General features: G+C 46.8%; 1 protein-coding gene across 1 annotated transcript; it reads left to right on the plus strand.

Moving 5' to 3' along the window:
- Positions 1-6468: 6468 nt before the first annotated feature.
- LOC148885977 (ADP-ribosylation factor-like protein 4D) lies at positions 6469-13036 on the plus strand. Its single transcript, XM_089019056.1, has 3 exons — positions 6469-6648; positions 7537-8099; positions 12229-13036. The coding sequence occupies exons 2-3, from the start codon at positions 7656-7658 to the stop codon at positions 12388-12390; spliced, it is 606 nt and encodes a 201-aa protein (XP_088875182.1). The 5' UTR covers positions 6469-6648; positions 7537-7655; the 3' UTR covers positions 12391-13036.
- Positions 13037-13630: the final 594 nt, after the last annotated feature.

The raw sequence follows: 13630 nt of genomic DNA on the forward strand, positions 1-13630 counted from the left end.
AGCGCGTCCCTACACAAATGAAAGGTTCCACGGGAAAAAAGGCAATGTCACATCAATGATTGAAGTCGAGGAACACAAACATTTTTGTTTCACCTTTTGATAATGGAGGATACAGTAATATAACAAATACCATGCGGCCTAAAATGCAGCCTTCGGAGAACCCAGTGTGTGCGTATGTGTATGAAATACGGTAATAGGAAAAAATGTAACATCAGAAAGTTTGTCCATCTGTTGCGTCCATTGAAAACAGAGATTGTTGAGAATACATATAATAAAAACATACAATGTCAGGCAATAAATGTAACATTGTCTATTTACAAATGCATATAAAGAGTTTGTCAAATCTCTTTGTTTGTAGAATGGTGGTTGTCAAATCTCCTAGGGAAGTGACAAGCAGATGTCTCGCAGAGCTGCTCGTGGCGTGGAGTCGAGCAAGTCGTGCTGTGAAACTCCGTCCGACGCACATCAAGGAGATCAAGGAATTGAAAGACATGCAAGGGTTGAAAGGCGCACTTCAAAATCATAAACACGTGTGACGCCACATACGCACGTGTGCCCTGCGATTGACTTGGTTTCGGGTTGAGCGCGGCTTTCGCCCGAAATCTGGTGGGATGGCCCTTGATCTCAGAGGAAAAAGTGAAAAAAAATGATGTACCTCTTTATTTGTAGCATGGTAGTTGTCAAACTATCTCTTTATTTGTAGAATGGTAGTTGTCAGATCTCCCAGGGAAGTGACACGCAGATGTATCCCAGAGCTTGATCATGGCGTGGAGTCTAGCAAGTCATGCTGTGAAACTCTGTCCGATGCTGAGCAGGTCTCCGCAAACTGCCGGAGGCGGGTGAGCAAATCATTGACATCGACAGTCGTAGGGTCGGTCGGGTTGAGTGGCTCACCAGGCAGTCGTAAACTGGCGGTGTATACCAGCTGCGCTGGAGTCGAGTTGATGTCGAGGCAGGTTATCCACCCAGTGTTCAGCATTGTCAGAAGACATCAAGGAGGCCTTCAGTTGGCGATGGAGGCGCTCAACCATGCCATCCGCAGCTGGGTGGTAGGCGGTCGTCCGGTTTCGTTCACATCCCAGGAACTTGCACAGCTTGCCAAATAGTGCAGACTCGAACTGGGCTCCACGATCGGTGTTGATGGTCTTCGGCGATCCAAAGCGGGCAACCCAGTGTTGGAGGAAGGCACCGACAACTGCTTCGGACCCGCAGTCGGGCAAGGGAAGGGCTTCGCACCATCGGGTGAAGCGGTCAACGCAAGTCAACAAGTACCGGAAGCCACGGGAGGGGCAAGGGGTCCGACAAGATCTATGTGGACGTGACTGAACCGGGCGTTCTGCGTGTCAAAATTTCCCACGGGTGACTTCGTATGATGCTAGACCTTTGAGCGTTGGCATCGTAGACGGCCGCGCACCCAGTCTTGCGTGTCTCTCTGCAGTCCCTTTCACCAGCAACTTGGTCGTGCGACAAATTCTACGATGAGAGAGACTGTGCAGAGAGTCGAACACCTTTCGCCAGAAGGAGTCGGGCACCAGTGGTCGAGGGACGCCGTCGGACTGGACGCACAGGATTGTGCGGCCAGAGTTAAAGAGAGAGACGGCGATGATTCTGGGGTCGTTGGCATGGTCGGCCAGACCTTCTGGTACCTGGGCGTCTGCCATCTCGTCGTAGTCGAGACCATTGGGAAACTGGATCACGTTGATCTCAACTCGAGAAAGGGCGTCTGCGACCTTGTTTTGAGCCCCCTGGACGTGGTGAAACTCGTGGTCAAATTGCGAGAGGTAGTCCAAGTGCCAAACTTCTCGCTCCAGGTACTTCGTCGATGCCGAGGGGATGGCGAAGAGGAGTGGCTTGTGGTCGATATTGATCATGACGCGGCCACCCTCGATGAAGTGCCGGAAGTGCTTCACGCTGAGGTAGACGCCAAGAAGTTCCCGGCCAAAGGTGGAGTACTGACGTTCGGCCGGCTGAAGGGGCTTGAAGAAGAAGGCGATGGGTTGAGAGTAATCGTTAAGGCCGTCGTGGAGAACCGCACCGATTTTAACCTTGGAGGCATCAACCATGAGAGACAACTGACCATCAGGGCTTGGCTGAACGAGGACTGTTGCATCGGCAATGAGATCCTTCAGCCGTTGAAAAGCCTTCAGTTGGTCGGAGGAGAGGTCGATGGGAATGTGCTTCTCCTTGTTGCCAGTCAGCGAGTTTAGTGGCAGGGCAGCCTCGGCACAGTTCAGGATGAAGCGGCAGTAGAAGTTTGCCATCCCGAGGAATCGTTGTAATTGTGTTACCGTCTTGGAAAGTCACGGATGGCCTGCACCTTGTCGGGTAGTGGGAGTACTCCTTTGCCGTCGACCAGGTGGCCAAGGAACTTGATCTCGGGTTGGCCAAAAACGCAACGTCGGAGTTGAGGACCAGGCCGTGCTCGTCCAGACGTTTGAAGACTGTTTCCAGGTGCTGCAGGTGCTCTTCTTGGGAGTCGCTGGCGTTGAGGATGTCGTCGATGTCGGCACAGCAGAAGTCAAGACCGCACAGGACAAGGGTCGATGAAGCGTTGGAAAGTCTGTGAGACGTTCTGGAGGCCGAATGGCATGCGGAGGAAATCGACCGAGCTAAATGGGGTGGTGACGGCCGTCTTTGAAACATCCTCTTTAGCGACAGGGATCTGGTGGTAGGCTCTTACCAGATCGACGGTGGAGAACCCTGCTTTTCCGTGGAGGAAGGACATGCAGTCGTGGATGTGGGGAAGATGGTAGCGGTCGGGAGCGATGACGAAATTCAGCGTTCGGTAGTCACCGCAGGGACGCCAGTCGCCCGCAAGCAAGTCATGCTGTGAAACTCCGTCCGATGCTGAGCAGGTCTCTGCGAGCTGCGTGTCTGTCTGGGTCTGAGTCCGAGATGATTATGATCTTCTGTCCCGCGACAGCTGGGCTTTTATACCGTTTCCAAGCATGGGAAATGTGTCAGGCTGAGATTCACATCAAAGCCGCGGTGCGCACCTGTGACGCCACAGGGCTCCCCTCCTAGATCTGAAGGTGTCGCAAAAAAACGAGCCGGACGCGCTCAGAAGAGCCGCTAGGAGGTGAGCCGTTCTGGGAAGTGCACACGTCTGCTGCCCCGGGTCGTTCGGTCACACGGAGAGTCCAGGCACGAAGAAGGTCGATCACTGGACATGGGGGCGTTGTGGGGGAGGGGGGGTGGCCGACGTCGATGTTCGGGAGCACGGCAACGTGTGCTCTACGACTGCCGGTTTGAGTCGGTCGATGGAGACTGTAACCTCACGATCGTTGATTTGAATCCGGAACGTCTTCTCATCGCGGGAGAGGACAGGATACGGGCCATCGCAAGTGGGCTGGAGGAGCTTCCGCTGAGCCAGCGCAAACTGCCGGAGGCGGGTGAGCAAATCTTTGACGTCGACAGTCGTAGGGTCAGTCGGGTTGAGTAGCTCACCAGGCAGTCGTAAACTGGCGGTGTATACCAGCTGCGCTGGAGTCGAGTTGATGTCGAGGCAGGTTATCCACCCAGTGTTCAGCATTGTCAGAAGACATCAAGAAGGCCTTCAGTTGGCGATGGACCGCAGGGACGCCAGTCGCCTGCCTTCGCCTTGGGGACCATGTGCAGCGGAGAGGCCGATTTGCTGTCCGATGGATGGATAATACCGAGCTGAAGCATGTGGTTGAATTCGGCTTCAGCAATCCGTTGTTTCGCCGGGGCAAGGCGGTGAAAGCGTTGAAACGTCGTGGGACCAGTGGTCACAATGTGGTGAACAACGTCGGGGGCTGGTCGGGTCGTCCGACTGGGGTTGGTCAGGTCGGGGAATCGTCGAAGGAGTGTGAGGAATGAAGAAGATGGAGGAGATGGGACGTGCGAGAGATGAAAAAGTGCAGGGTTGGCCTTCCTTCCGAGCACGGACAGGCCGGTCGTCGCATCAGTCAACCTCTTCCTGCGGATGTTGACGGACAGGTCAAACATGTGCAGGAAGTTGGCACCAAGAATCGCGATGGTGAAGATGAAAGGGAAGGAGCGACGTAGGCCCAAGTCGAGGTTGAGAAACCGTTGGCCCTACGTCTTGATGATGGTGCGGTTGGCAGCTTGCAGGGACACTTCAGCGTGCAGAGACATTCCGGCGCTCTGCAGGAGAAGTGGGAAGAACGCTGATGTCATCAGCTGAGTGCACCATGAATCGTCTTCTCGATGTGCGGTCGCAGACATAAATGATGCAGCTGGTTGTGGAGGCCCCAGGCGAGTGGGAAGCCGTGTTCACTCCCTGGCTGGGCCGTTTCCCGGCTTCTTGCACGGCTTGCGGCATCGTTTGGCCCGGTCGCCCCAATATTGGTGGTACCAGCACAGGTCGGAGTCTGGGCTGGATGGGTTCCGGTTGCGACTTGGGCTGCGCTCTTGAATGGGGCCGGGTCCGTGATTACGGCGGTGTTCCCGATTGCGGCTGAATTCCCGGATTTCGGTTCGCAGGGCACGCATCTCGTCGACGAACAGTTGGAGAGCATCAGTCGAGGGCCCTGGCATCGGAGGACGCTGCATGGCAGAAACGGAGGGCTGCACCGCGTACACCTCCGCAACTTTGTCGGCGAGGGTGGTCAAGGACTGAGTGAGGACAAGAAGGTGGTTGCCAGGACTGCTTGGATCATCGGGGGCAGCTTCTCTATGAAGATATGCCGCAGAAAACCCTGGTCCTTGATGTTGCCCGCCACCGTCTCGAGGAGTTGCAGGAGCTGGGAGGGCCGTCTCAATGCCATGCCTCAGGGCTGTGTACCTCTGGTGTTTCATGAGGGGGGTCTGCCTCAGGATTTCCTATTTCAGCGCCACGTAAGGATTCTCGGCTGGAGGGTCGAAGATGACTCGGCGCACACGACCAGCCAACTCCGGAGTGAGGGTAGTGACCACATAGTGGAATTTAGTGGTCTACTGGGTGATGCAACGGTTGACGAATTGGGAGTCAACCACTTGGAACCAGAGCTCCATGTCGTCGTGCCAGCGGGGGGTCTGTGGAGGGGTTGAGGGAGACGTCGGAAATCTGGTCTCTTTACATTAGGAGAGTGGATTGGGCTGAGGAGGTGAAAAAGAAAAAAAACCCTCTTGGCTGGCTCGCAAATAAAGAGTTTGATGTATCGCTTTATTTGTAAAATGGTAGTTGTCAAACTATCTCTTTATTTATCGACGAGAAGGTTTCTTCAGCCGTCATCTGTAATTCTTTGAAGATGTCGAACGTTTCGCTTCCCATCCACGAAGCTTTGTCAGCAAACTAAAGTATTACGTTCATACAATAGCCTGCTTAGGCAAAACAGGTTAGGCAACTTTCGTAATGCTGATGAGGGTCGTTATGCTGATGAGGTGATACCGGTGGGAGTGGGGGTAATAGGCCAGTCGTTAGTCAGGAATGTAGGAACAATCAGTGGGGCCACAGGGAGGGGTCCTCTGCCCCCCCAACCTGAGAGTAGGGACCTATCATAGCGGTGTCCGGCGCCACCATGTCTGGACATTAGGTCATCTGTACAAATTTGAAGGTTTTGGACGTTTCGCCTCCTATCCAAGAGGCTTTGTCAGCGAACTAAAGTCTGACTGGTCGTATCGGCCCTATTTATATATCCCTAATGTCCAGCCATGGCAGCGCCGGACACAGCTATGATAGGTCAGTACATTTGCACCTAAAAGCTAGCAACCACTCATTTGATGACAATGAGGTTAAAATCTTAGCGAAAGAACATAGATGGTTTGAAAGGGGGGTAAAAGAAGCGATTCTTATAAAACAACAAAATCCTTCATTAAACCGGTCTGGTGGGGTGAGGTTCAATTTGGATCGTTCATACAATAGCCTGCTTAGGCAAAACAGGTTAGGCAACTTTCGCAATGCTGACGAGGGTCGTTATGCTGATGAGGTGATACCGGGGGGAGTGGGGGTAATAGGCCAGTCGTTAGTCAGGAATGTAGGAACAATCAGTGGGGCCACAGGGAGGGGTCCCCTGCCCCCTCCAACCTGAGAGTAGGGACCTATCATAGCTGTGTCCGGCGCCACCATGTCTGGACATTAGGGATATATAAATGGGGCCGATACGACCAGTGAGACTTTAGTTCGCTGACGAAGCCTCTTGGATAGGAAGCGAAACGTCCGAAACCTTCACTTTTGTACAGATGACGGCTGAAGAAACCTTCTCATCGATGGACCACTCCTGTACGACTGAGAGCTTACACAGACGTACTCTACAAAAAAGATAAAAATATTACTATTTTGCCAGCAGACAAGGGTAGGTGTACAAATGTGTAACATATACGGCATTGGCCCTAAAAACATCCAGTACGCCGTACTGGATGGGCAGTCGTATACATGGCAAAAAAGTCATTGACTGCAAACTGGGAATATCTGTTACGTTTGCTCTTTTTGTACCATTGTCGGCCACCGTGCACACGTGATATCAGAAGCGAATCGGGGCGGGGGCGAGTTTTTTTCTACTGCTGCCGCTTTTCATTTCGTTAAGTTCTCAGCCACTCACCCACACGTTTTCGTGTGGAAGCTGGCTGCTCTTTTGGAGCGTTTAAAATAAATTATGTTTTTCATTTTTCAACCGAAGGATTGGGTGTTTTTCCCCGAATAGTCCTGCAGCAACCATACATTGTGTTTACGCGGTGTACAAGTAGGTGAGTAGCGTCTCTTAGTTTTATCCCCGTCGAAACAAGTTCTCTTTACTTGAAACATTAATTTATCACCGGTGTTACACTGGTATACTTAATAGTAATTAATTGGAAAGCTGGTTTGGATCGACATTTCTTCCAACCTTAGTCAAATATAATTTGAAATGTAGTTTTTAGTTCTAGGGGTTTGCCCTGCACGTTACAACCACAAACGCATATTGTGAAAGTGAAGCACTACTGTTGTGACTGAAACTTACTACGTATTACTGTAGTCGATATATTAACAAACAGTTGAGCGAGTGGGAGTTGAGAACTCTGTGTTTATTAATCACAGTTTGTTTAAGGACAAGGCACAAACCAGTGTTTGGCATTTATCTGATAATTTCTCATTGGAGTACGTAGCTTTTCAAACACATACCAAACTGACGGCGTTTTCGTTTTTGGCAGTTTTCAACAAAGTGAACGGATTATTGTTGACTGTCAACGCGTTTATTTGTGCAACGTTGGAAAATATACACCTCCAAATACTTTTGTTTGTTTTGAAAAGATAGAGCGAGCTTGGATTTTTTATTTGATAAAAGGAGGAATAGCACAGAAAGTACTCAATCAAAAGCGCAATCTTCTGATGTGAGTACATAAAAGTAACAAGCAGCCGTTGAAGATATCCGCGCCCCCGCGGATCGATAATCAACGAAACCTGACAATTTATAGTATATGCAAGGAGGGTGGATGTTTTTTTCGGTGATGACGCCATCAGTGTTCCCGACACTTTGCCGGTTTTAACATACTTTGGCCACTAATACATATGTTGATATATTTGCCAAATCTGTAATTGATCATCCCTGTTATTGCAAGTTGATTCATGTTTTCCTTCCCGACTCTTTTCTCTTCCAGGCTTTCAAGTGACTGAAGTTAGTGCAGGCTGCTGTCCCCCAAGGCCACACAGCCCATTCTCATCCCTTCACAGGAGTGGAAATACTAGGGTGGATTCTTCCAGTGGTCCGGTTGCAAACATGGGCAACCAGTTTACAGACCTTGCTTCCAACACCACTTTCCTCCACAACCTCCAGTCCTTGCACATTGTTGTGATTGGTTTGGACAACGCAGGGAAAACCGCTCTGCTCTACAGACTCAAACTGCTGGAATTTGTTAAGACCATCCCTACCAAAGGCTTCAACATGGAACGTATTAAAGTGCCCATGGGAAATTCCAAAGCCAACACATCAACTTTCCAGGTGTGGGATGTTGGCGGTCACGAGAAATTGAGACCGCTCTGGAAATCGTACACTCGGAGGACTGATGGCCTCGTGTTTGTGGTGGATGCAGCCGAGAATGAGCGAATGGAGGAAGCGAAGATGGAGCTTCACAGGATCAGTCGCTCTGCTGAGAATCTAGGGGTGCCTATCCTGGTTCTGGCAAACAAACAGGACCTGGAATCAGCATTGTCCGCTTCAGAGGTAATAATTTTTATCCTATATATTTTGTCATTAGATTGTGTTATGATTTCTGTGTGTCAGGTTCACGAAATAGTCATTCATTAAATTTAAAACTAAAACGAGAGGATGAGGCACTCCGGAGTGGTGGTCTTTTCATCTCGAGAGGAGATCTTTATTTGCTCTGTACAAGTTCTCAATCACTAATTCGACAACTCTTCTACTTATTGGGGGCAGAGACATATGATGACACACAATGTTCACACCTGATAACGCACGGTGGTTGCGTTTGGTAAGACAGACATCGGCGACACACAGGCGTCTGTCTGTAAATGTGTCCTTGCATTCGCTATCCATGGTCTTCAGGTTCCTCTCCGGCGCATGTGAGCAATGTCCCTTCTCGGTGGTTCGCACTCTGTAGACATGTCGCCGATTTGAGGTTGTATCCAAGTTGGCCCCTTCCAAATAATTCCATCTTGGACACCAGGGGTGGGCAATCCTAGCCCTGGAGGGCCACCTCCAGGGCTAGGATTGATAGTGGCATGTTTTCCAAGTCTCCCTGTTACAATACACCTGATTCAAATACAGTAAAGTCTCGTTATATCGATATCGGATATATCGATAGTCCCGGTTATATCGATACTATTTCTATGCACGCACTGAGAAAATTACATGCAAACAGGGTCGGATATATCGATAGTCCCGGTTATATCGGTATTTTTTCGGACTCCCTTGAATATCGATATAACGAGACTTTACTGTAATCAGATAATCACCAAGCTCTGCGGAAGCCTTACATTGAACCTGCTCATTTGAATCAGGTGTGTTGCAACAAGGAGACTTGGACAACATGCAGGAGGGTGGCCCTCCAGGACTAGGATTGCCCACCCCTGTTGTACACTCATGTATCACAGGCAGTCACACATTACAACAATAATATAGTGAATACATGTTTGAATACACAATTATCACAGCAAATGAATAATACGTTCTAAACTAATTCTGACACTGTGAGTGACACACCCATGATCAATGCAATGATGTTGCTGTGTGTGTTTCCTACACACATATGCAAGTAGAAACGGTTGAGTTTTTCATGATAGGAATGACCTTCAATGAGTAAAGAAGTTACATTTTACAGGACAACATATACTGTTTTACTATTAGCATTAACTGTAGTGATTTGGTATCTGACTAATTAGAAGTTTGTAACTGTTTAATGTGGCATTTCTTTCTCCAATCTATAGATTTAAAACAAAGTGTTTTTTTTTTGTATTCTTGTCTGTTTGACAATAAAAAATAACTTGCCTGAAATGGTCATACAGTGAATGTTTTCGTCGTTGTACAAGGGAAAGTGACTGACTGGTTCTGACAACAGTGTTCTCTTCATGAAACTTCAAAAGATGTAATTACAAAAAAAAAAAAAAGAATTGTAGGTTTTTCCATGTAAACTTTCTAGCCCACGTTATTAAGTTCTCCAACTGCAAAGGCAATTTTTCCTCTTTTTTTTCCTGAAAGGTTTTTTTCTCCCACACAATTGAAAACTATTTGTAGTTGTCCTATTAAAATGTTTCAGGCACACTTTGGACAAATTATGTCAGGAATCCAGAATCCCAACATTGCCCTTTTGAAATAACCGGTTTTGGGGTGTGGTTTTACCTCTTGCAAATGAGCAACTGATCACCCGTCCTTATGCAGCACGGTCAGTCAGCCCTGGCAATTTGAAATGTGGTTACATGTGAGGTGGGCTGAATTATTTGACCACACAGATTCTCACTCTCCTCTCTCCACTCTGGCTGGGGGGCATCTGGCACGACATCCCCCCCACTCATTTCAACATGAAGTACTATAATACCTTGGCTTACGACCTTAATTGGTTCCCAGAAAGTGTGTTTAAGGCGAAAAGTGTGTATTCCAAACATGAATTTCCCATAGGAAACTATTAAAATGAGAATAATCCGATCCCAGGTCCCCATAACACACAATGTTCTACTTTCTAATTTTCTAAGCCTTAAAACTACATACAATATACCTTTTTTATGTATAATAAATGTGCTATGGTATTGTAATTAAAAAAATAAACTGTACTGTATAATAAAGTCGTTTTATTTACCTTTGTGATGGTCTTTGATGGCTTGATAGAATGGAGTGGCCGGATTCATCAGCATTCAACCCTTGATGAGGAACGTAGCCTTCTTCTTCCACCATCTTGAGGAATGATTCCTTGTAAGCTTTGGCAGCTTTATCGTCAGAACTGGCTTCCTCACCATGACGAAAGACACTATGAATCCCTGTACAACGCTGAAAGTTCTTGAACCATCTGTGGCTAGCCTTGAAATCATCAATGGATGACAAACTTCCAGGTTGCCTCTTGACGATATCCGAGTAAAGTTGCCGTGCTTTCTCTGTGATAATTTTACCTAGTTCCTCATCAATTGTGTTCAGTTTAGCTGGGTTGACTTTTTGCATCATGTGTCTCAAGGAGCTCTGGGTTGTACATCTTGGAAGTTTCAATATTGCAACCGCAACACATGCAGCCTGGCACACTAGAAACTGCATTAATAGCTGATTCCCTTGCTTGTAATTTCTGTTCAAATTGTGCAGAGATGGCTTGTGCGGGTTATTTGTGGAGCGTGGTAGATGGGATATTTTAACCTTTTTTATAAACAGTCTACTCTCTGCCTTTTGAACTATCAAAGTTGAAACAAGTCCAAATTTCACTGTTTTCTATCCGTTTTCTCACTCTCTCTGTCGTCTGCCTATCTTTTTTTTTTGCAGCTCTGTGTGTCTGTAACCCCCCCCCCCACTGCTGCGTTCTTAACCAATCACATGTGGCTTTAACTGAAGACTGTGGTCAGGGAATCAATGAAAAAAAAAAGTTGGGTGACATTTCCTTGTTCGGAGAACAGGCTCGTTCGCAAACGACACATCACCCATTGTGGCGCTCCGTGTGTTTCCCGAAAAATAGTTTGTATGCCAAGAATATATTCTCACGAATTTAACGTTCGTAAGGCAAAAAGTTCATTAGCTAAAGTGTTCGTAAACCGAGGTATCACTGTATGTTTATGACCATCACTTTGGTGGAACCCTCTGGTCTTGACGAGGGGTTCATCAACCTTTTTGAAACGTAAGGGAAAAGTCTAAAGGAAAAGGAGATGATATCTTTCTGGGCTACTGATTCATGTAGAAGGCTACCAGTTTGATAGTATGCACTTATGAAATACATTTGGTTAAACGCCCTCGATTTCTCTATGATTGTGCAAAAAGTTACAGAAATGTGCCTTTATACCCTTCCCACATAACTGTCTGTGTCAGTTTTAACATGCTGCAGTTGTTGACACATGTCTTGATCGCACTAAAATAATTCTTTGACTTAAAAACAAAGAATAAAAGCAACAATAGCATGTTTAGTGTTTGAGGTCATCATATTTACTTGCTAACCTGTTTAAATATTTATTCCTATCTAAATAGCTTTCTTGCAGCTTTTTCTTTTCCTTTCGGCTTTTCCCTTCAAGGGGTCGCCACAGCAAATCAGTGTCCTCCATCTTCAGAGGTTTGATTCGCATGTTTGTTTTGGCCCAGCTTTTACATCGGATGCCCTTTCTGGCACAACTATCTGTATTTATCCGGGCTTGGGACCGGCACAAGAAGACACTGGCTTGTGTCCCCTTGTGGCTACAGAACATGCAACTCTATGAACTTAATAAAGATGAAGATGCTCAGGAAAAGGTTCCCAAACACAAAATGGTCATTGGCACAGCAGCAAATGAAATTTGAATATGGGAAGTGTGGAAGGCTTCTTACATCCCCTTTGATAAATGTTTGAGGAATACAACGTATATTTTCTTTAGGTTTTAATTGGTGTATTTATTAATTATGTTGGTATTCAACTTGTATTCACCTTTTGTAGGTCAACTCATTTATTCATTTATATATGTCATTTTTGTATATCTCATACCTGCTTTCTAAGTACCGTTAAATTGAAGTACAGTATTTTTTATTTTTTATTTATTTAGTATTGTGAGGAACCTATGAACGAAAACACACTGTTCATGATGAGCGGTATCCTCCTTGCATGAAACAGGATTGGTCATTGTGATGACAACTGGCATACCAGCAAACATGCAGCTGATGTTGTGGTTTCTTGTCTTAGGTGGAGAAAGCCCTGTCGCTCCATGAAATTAGCTCAGCGACACCCCACCACACAGAAGGCTGCTCAGCGCTGGACGGTCAGGGCCTGCAGATGGGCCTGGAGAAACTCTATGAGATGATCGTGAAACGAAAGAAGGCACTTCGACAAAGCAAGAAGAGATGAGATTTTTGCTCTTGATGGCGTCAACGTGTTGTGGGGAATGACCACGGCAAAAAATGTCACCAATTGGGAGAAATGCAGTCCCATTTGTTGAATGAGGATGGCGTGAAGGAAAACTTTCTGCCCAATACCCACAGAGGATGTTGCGGTTCTATTGGGACAGATGACTCTGAACTTGTGCAATATATGATGAACACTCAGAAGTTGTCACACCAGTGTTGAACGATTTGTGACTTTTTTTTTCGAAAGAGTAATTTTCGGGTCACTTTCTTCACTTATTTATTTTGCATGCTGTTGCCTAGAACATATTTGGGAATGTTTTATAGGGGGGAATGCTGTTATATAAATGTTACTCCTTGTTAGGATCATGAAACAGGTCAGTATTTGCACAGTTGGATGCATCAGTCACAAAAAAAATGACCATATTGCCTGACTGAGGCGGCAGAATGGGCACACCAGGACTGACAAGATCTTGCACATGAAGCTGTGTCCCCCCATCACCCCCACATTTGACCAAAATTTTCACAGTCTGGTGTTGTTCAAGTTTGGTTTATTTTTTTTTGCTCAAATGATACACCTTGTTTTTATATCTTTTACACAATGTTGCAAAGTAATAAATTATTGAGTGCATTTGGTATTACATGTCAGTTTCCTTGCATTACTGGACCTTGAATGTTTTGTGTGAATTACGTCTGTGTAAGCTCTCAGTCGTACAGGAGTGGTCCATCGATGAAAAGGTTTCTTCAGCCGTCATCTGTACTTCTTTGAAGGTGTCGGACGTTTCTTATCCAAGAAACTTCGTCAGCAAACTAGTCTTACTGGTAGTTTAGGCCCTATATATATCCCTACTGTCCATACATGGCGGTGCCTGACTCTGCTATGATAGGTCCCTGCTCTCAGGTTGGGGGGGAGCAGAGGACTACTCCCTGCCACTCCACTGATTGTTCCTATTGTTCTGACTAACGACTGGCCTGAATGCCCCACTTCCACCGGTATCACCTCATCAGTATTCCTAATCCTATTTTGCCTAAGTAGGCTGTTGCACGAACGATCCAAATTGAACCTCATCCCACCATGTGTGAATTAGTTAGATTAAGCCGTGCACTTCCTGAATGCACGTGTGGTTAACGGGAGCAAAAAACGGTTCTGAATGGTGAAAGTAGGAAGTCGACTGGTCTCCTGACAAGTCGACAAGTCATTTTATTTAATTTTTTCTGTATAGTACTCAATATCAAATATGCTT

Source organism: Hippocampus bargibanti, linkage group LG17 (genome assembly GCF_051943395.1).
Source record: "Hippocampus bargibanti isolate YZ-2025 linkage group LG17, ASM5194339v1, whole genome shotgun sequence".
NCBI lineage: Eukaryota > Metazoa > Chordata > Actinopteri > Syngnathiformes > Syngnathidae > Hippocampus > Hippocampus bargibanti.